Source organism: Triticum dicoccoides, chromosome 2B (genome assembly GCF_002162155.2).
Source record: "Triticum dicoccoides isolate Atlit2015 ecotype Zavitan chromosome 2B, WEW_v2.0, whole genome shotgun sequence".
In the NCBI taxonomy this organism is placed as follows: Eukaryota; Viridiplantae; Streptophyta; class Magnoliopsida; order Poales; family Poaceae; genus Triticum; species Triticum dicoccoides.
The window spans coordinates 815,945,474-815,951,650 of NC_041383.1; the positions used below are offsets into that span (position 1 = coordinate 815,945,474).

The 6,177-nt window shown below is 43.7% G+C and overlaps 1 protein-coding gene, 1 non-coding gene and 1 pseudogene across 2 annotated transcripts; 1 reads left to right on the plus strand and 2 right to left on the minus strand.

Moving 5' to 3' along the window:
• Positions 1-2,952: 2,952 nt before the first annotated feature.
• TRNAK-UUU lies at positions 2,953-3,025 on the plus strand. The gene has a single exon. It is a non-coding gene; the product is annotated as a tRNA-Lys (tRNA).
• Positions 3,026-4,615: 1,590 nt separating this feature from the next.
• Positions 4,616-4,967, minus strand: LOC119366569 (ATP synthase subunit 9, mitochondrial). Its single transcript, XM_037632326.1, has one exon. It carries the CDS (start codon positions 4,941-4,943, stop codon positions 4,701-4,703), a length of 243 nt encoding a protein of 80 aa, XP_037488223.1. The 5' UTR covers positions 4,944-4,967; the 3' UTR covers positions 4,616-4,700.
• Positions 4,968-5,333: 366 nt separating this feature from the next.
• LOC119361549 overlaps positions 5,334-6,177 on the minus strand; it is a 16,632-nt pseudogene continuing 15,788 nt past the window's right edge.

Genomic DNA, 6,177 nt, shown 5'->3' on the forward strand with positions numbered 1-6,177 from the left:
AATTGTTGTTAAACAGGTTGACGTTCCACTGGGAATGGAATAACAAAGGCTTTTGGCAGTTTGTGGATCGAGATGTGATTCGCTTTTGAGTAATAGTTTCTTTCATTTGGTGTGCTCTTCCTGGAGCCGGTAATAGGAAAAATTTGGTGCATTCTACTTTGCTGTTATGGTATTTACAATCCTTGAATTGTTTGAACCTGACTCTCATTATCTGTCTTCATGGTCTTGAGGGTATTTTGGATATCGTGGAGGTAACTGACGATGAATTCGTCTCTTGCCTCACCGATCTGAACACGGAGTTTCCGAAGCTACAAGAGTGCTTGGTTAAACGGTGCCATTAAGTTTCAACTGTCTTTAAACTTACTACTTCAAGTGCAATTATCAACTCCTTGCAAAATTGTTGGCTTTCTCATCTACAAAAGGCAACTCTGGTATTCAACGAAACATATAATTAGGTTCCACTCACTACGTCAACTAAAGCAACTGCATCTGGAGCACTTACCAGGGAAAATCGAATAAATAATGACGTAGTACGAGGGGATTTTTTTTCTCACTATTGCCATCTTGTGTTCAGTTCCAATTTCGTAGTAGGAGACAGACTCAAAGTCAATAGATTCCTGTCCTTTTCTATAGAAATAGGCTTGGTCAAGTGCTTAAAAAAGAGGTGACTCGAATGATTTCAATGAATTGCTATTTGGTCAGATTGGAATAATTGGATTCGAAAGGAAAGAAAGACTGTGAACGAAGAGGGCCGCCCATGATCGATTGGATTCGGCAAATAAAGTAGAGGGCCCGCCCGTGTCACCACCAGTCCACCGAACCAGCTGTAGATCGCTAACTCTCTTGTCGACGCCCGGAACTTATGTACGAGTTAAGAATGAATTGTTCCCGAGTAGAGAGGGCAGGATAAGGATTCAGTAAGAAGGAGAGTCTACTTATGGAAATGCCATCCTCTCTTTCCTCAGTAATGGAGTGACTAGCTACCCCGACTTTTTATTCCAGTTCCATTCTTACTGGTGCAGGAGTCCAAAGTGCATCTTCCAACTCCCTAACTGCGTCTTCCATGAAGTTCGGGAGACCCCTCACGTGCCGCTGCCCGTGAGACTTGCCTTTGTACACTTTGCGCACCGCTTCGACTAGACCCGCTAGTACCTCGTATCCAAATACCTGCGATCTAGCTCATTCTTTTTTAAGCCCTGCAAGCCTAATAGAACCTTGTTTCCTGGGCCAAGTCAGCCTATAAGTAAGTAGGGCTAAAGACAATTTGTTTGTTTGTTTTTCAATCTTCTTCCTTCAATGCTTAGAGTAAGTGGAAATGACCTCCTTGATCAGCAAGTAAGCGAGCGGTAGTTCAGTCTCCGACAAGTGAGGCCGAATAGCCCCAGGTGTCCTTTTCCTTCTAAACTAGCTGCTCTCGCTTGACTCTTCTAGTGAGCAAGCAAACTGGTTGGGGAACAGGGTCGGATCAAAGTAAGGAATGGGAATAGCACTCACTCGTTGAAGGTAAGCCAGAAACAGGGGTTGTCATCTCCCTTACTTAAGTCCTAGTCCATCTTTTCGTGCCCCAAAGGGGAAGTCAAGCAATAATGAGGGAACTTGACTCACACTTGACGAAAGAGTTTGGTTGCTCGAAGGAAGCAGAAGCAAAACCTGCTTTCTTTCTGTCCCAACCTCCAAGGGTTCCTTCCTATATGACATAGTCCATTGGATTGGGGCAATGGTACGCACCTATGTTTGGTGTCCCCTCTCTCACTTCCACGTCAGATCCTGGTCCCAAAGGGCAATACATTGAGTCGGAAAGACGGGGGGCTTTCGTAAATTCCATTCTGTAGCCGAACTAGCCCCTGGATCAGCTCTCATAGTGGGAGAATCAGAGTCAAGTTAGGCGCAAAAGAGGGGGTTGACATCATTCGTCGTGATTGGATCAATCAGACTCCCCCACAGCAAATGCCAAGGGGCGACCTTTCTCATTATCATCTACCGCCCATTTCTTCATCATCTGTTGCTGCCTTAAGTGCGTAAAGTAGGCTCAGCTTCTTAGGTTTCTAAATATCTTGTAGTAGCCGAAGGTAGTCCAGTCCGCTTGTTAGATTGAATTGAATCTTATATAACCTACGTAGCTAAAGAGAAAATTATAATAGTCTAAGTGGACCTCTCAAAGGTATAAATAAGTAGACATTAGTCTTACTGGTTCGGTCTTTTTCTTTTTTTTGTTATGATGCCCTTCTCAATTCTTATTTATTCAAGGGTTCGTATGTACTAAGTGACTCTAGGTCTATTCAGATGCAGCTTCAAGAGAGCTTTATTCGGCCTTTGTATGACCGTCTTCCCTTCCTGTCTATCTCCTTCGGTCACGTAGTTCTGCTTCCGATGCCGGAGGAGCAGGGTGGGATAGAAGGGTAGTTTCTGAGTTCGAGATGTCTGAGCTTGGAGGTTCCGCTTCTCTAATGTGATAATAAAGCAACAAGCAACGCCGCTCCCGTGCGCTCATCCCTTGCTTGTTCTTGAGCGCTAGTCATTCATCCCTAGCTGGGTTCTTGGGATATCTTGATTCTCTTTATGATGATGTAAGGGTCGGCAACAATGAATAAGGAATCGATCGGAAGTTCGCGCCAATCGATCTTCTGTAGGAGTAGGAGGTAGCGCGAATCCCCTGTTTCTTCGTTTAGAAGAGTGCTGGACCTCCACAACGTCAAACCATAGAACACAGCTCCTTTCGGTCGAACCCTAGGAAAGACGACTTTACCTTTTTCGTAGATAGTCTGAGTTCGAGCTACTGTAGTCTCCCCCGTTGACCTTCTTTTTTAGATAGAATCCTCAATGAGTGGAAAGGACTCCCGGACTTGCTCCACAGTACTATACTATACAGAGCCGCGCCCTTGTGATATGATAAGAAGAAAAGGGGCCAGGCCGCCCTCTTTTCTTTTCCGCACCAAGCCTTCTTGTAAAATCGGGTGTATAGCTCAGTTGGTAGAGCATTGGGCTTTTAACCTAATGGTCGCAGGTTCAAGTCCTGCTATACCCAAAACAAAAAAACCACTCTTGTATTCATAAGGATGCATAGTAGCCTTCAAAGAGCACTCTTTGGCCTTGAGAAAAGCCCCTTTCTCATCAACATCTCGACTTCGCTCGTTGTTTGAGGTCAGTATAAAGGAGATCAGATCTGTCCCGGGAATCGAAGGATACAGAAATATGGAATCGAGCACATATTATAGGAAACAAGCAAACATAACAGGTTGGATCCCATCTTTAACTGCACAGAGCAGCAGCCTACTATTGATTGATGATCTTACCTTCCTGAGAGTCGAGGAACAGCAGATGAGATAGCCGAAAGGGGGGACCCCGGGTAATAGGTTTCCTTTTCCGGTTTAGGCTTGAGAGAAATCAGGAACTGAACTGAGCACTCCACAAGTATGGATTGGATTGGATTGTTTCAGTCTGATACCAACTTTCATGCTGGAAGACAAGGTTGCCATACTGGGAAAGGGGGAAAGGAAATAGGACCCCCTCTCTTCTCTACAGGAATGAACTTCTCCTCGCCGACCACTGGCACTATACTTAGGTTAGGCACAATAGGTGACTTAGGTTGGGTTGTCTGGATCAATCCTACAACGAATAGCTCTCTTTCCTTTTAATGGAACACTCACTAGATTCTGCTAAATAAGGATAACTGCAAAGATAAGCCGGGTCATCCGAAAATCAAGGAAATATTTCCTGGATTTTCTGCATGGCATATTTCCTATCATTTCACAACCTACTTTTTTTCTTAGTTAGATACTATAGCACCTTCCCTTCATGGGGATATGTTTATATACCATCTAAATTCATTCATTCATTCATTACTTACTTGCTCTTCTTTCCCAGTGATCGGAATAGGGATTTCCATGGATTGTAGGCCCTCGATTGTAATGATGGTATCAATGAAAGATGAAATAACATGATACTATTTAAAGCAATGGTTGATAGAGCGAGGTCTAACCTTGATTCGGTAGACCGAGAAGCAAACCACTAAGCAACTGGACTGCAGCCCCGAGAAAACAAGTAGTTCGGAAAAGCAAGTCAGGAATACGGTGGCGATGCAGCAACGATATGCATTCCCGCAAGGGGTAGTGAAAAGCCATTAGGGGGAAGAGATAGGTTTCTTATTCTAAGCCAAATTACTATACCATAAGGAGATTACCATTATGAGATGACACTTGAGAAGGCACTTTAAAGTGATTGAACCCACTTTCCATGTTAGTTTAAGCAACAATATCGCTAGGGACCAAAGTAGTGAAAACGGCAGCTCCATTTTCCAAAACTTTCTGTCTCATAAGACTGTGAAACCACACAATTTGACATTCCCCTTGGGAAATAGGGAAAAACAGGCCCCGGATTCCGATAACTTATGTCTCGCCTAGTGGAAAAGTACACAATTGACTAAGAAGATTGGAAGGTGGTACGAAAATACTCATCAGGTCTTTCGTTCCAGCAGTCATGATATAGCTTCTAGCTTTGACCGCTCTTAAGGTGCCCGCACTCTTGGCTTGAATCGCCGACTTGTGTTTTGGTTTAACCGAAAAGCAGAATCCTATCATTTCACTACTCGATAGAGGCTCCTCATTCATCCATCGGATAGGACGCCCCATCTATGGACCAAGAGAACGAGATATTTACTTTTTTTACATCTGTAACTACATTCTCACATTTCTTTTTTGATCTCATGACTTTTTATGCGATCGGAAAACGAATGAGATAAGAAAGGCCATCATTGGGGCAAACAATGCAATAGCTTCGGTGAGAGCAAAGCCCAAAATGGCATAACCAAATGATTGTTTAGCCAATGATGGATTTCGCGCCACGGAATGAATCAAAGAACTGAGGACGTTTCCAATACCGACAGCAGCTCCGGCTAAAGCAATTGTAGCAGCTCCGGCACCTATTGATTTAGCACCTTCTAACATCTCGAGTCGAGAAAACACTTTTCTTGTTATGTTTTTCCTGCGCTGTTCTTTCTTGGATTTCTTGTTGATGATTCGAAGTACTTGGGCCTGCACCTCCATAATTTTCAAATATTGGGTTATGCGGACCACTAATTTGATACATATTATCACAATTTGCAAGGCTTTTCACATATTCAAGAAAATGAGCTGTGGATTGAAAATCATCAGGTATAGGTAATCATCAGGTATAGGTATAGGTAGGGGGTCCGTCAACCCTTGTGGGGCTGGGTGGGGTATCCTGAACTACTGGAGCAGCTCCCCCTTGTGGCTGGGGTAGACTCTCAGCAGCTTGGTTTACGCATGGCACGAAAATCTATCTTTAGTAATTATGTGCAACAAGTCCAAAATAGCCTATTGGGGTTCAGTTGGCGAGAAAAGCCTTCTTCCTACATCTGCGAGTAAGGGGCAACCTTTTTGATTAATTCACAGGTAAGGCAAAGTGCTTTCTTTTAAAGAAGCATCTGGTTCCATCTTTCTTTCGTTAGTTAAGCCACCTTTTTCTAAGAAGGATTTTTGTAATTCTGGATTAATAGTACTGTCACACCCTAGCTAGTCATGCATTAGAGTGTTGCATCATGTTTACTCTTTCATCAGAAACCTGAAATGGGGATTTGTGAAACCCTCAGAATCATTTTTGAAAATGACCCAAATAAAAATTTCTCCAAAAGGGTCCAAGAAAATGCTCATGTTGCTCTCTGAAAATATTGGACAGAGATAAAAATCAAACCAATATTTTTAAGAGCTCATAGGTATTTATTTTGGGCATTTGGAATTAATGCATAAATATTTGCATTGGAAATATATTAGTTATATATATTAATATATGTCCAAAAATTATGCCACCTGTTGGGGAGCTCTGGAATAATATATCTAGCTCCTGCAAAAATTGGCATAAGGTAATAAAATGATTTAATATTTTATTTAAATCAAAACAAATGACAGAAATTAGAAAACAAAAATAAATAAAAGAAGGAGAAGCCTACCTGGGGCTCCTCCCTGTGCAGCCCAGCAGTAGCTGGCCGGCCCAGCCAGCAGGCGGCCCAGCCCGCCTCCTCCTCTGTCGTCTTTGTCCTCGACAGAGGGAGGGGAGCGTGCCCGGCGCGCGCGCGCGCCACCGCGCCACGCCACCAGCTCGCCTGCCTGCCTGCCTCTCCCCTCCTCGTCTGGATGCCCTGGAACGACGCCACGCGCCCCC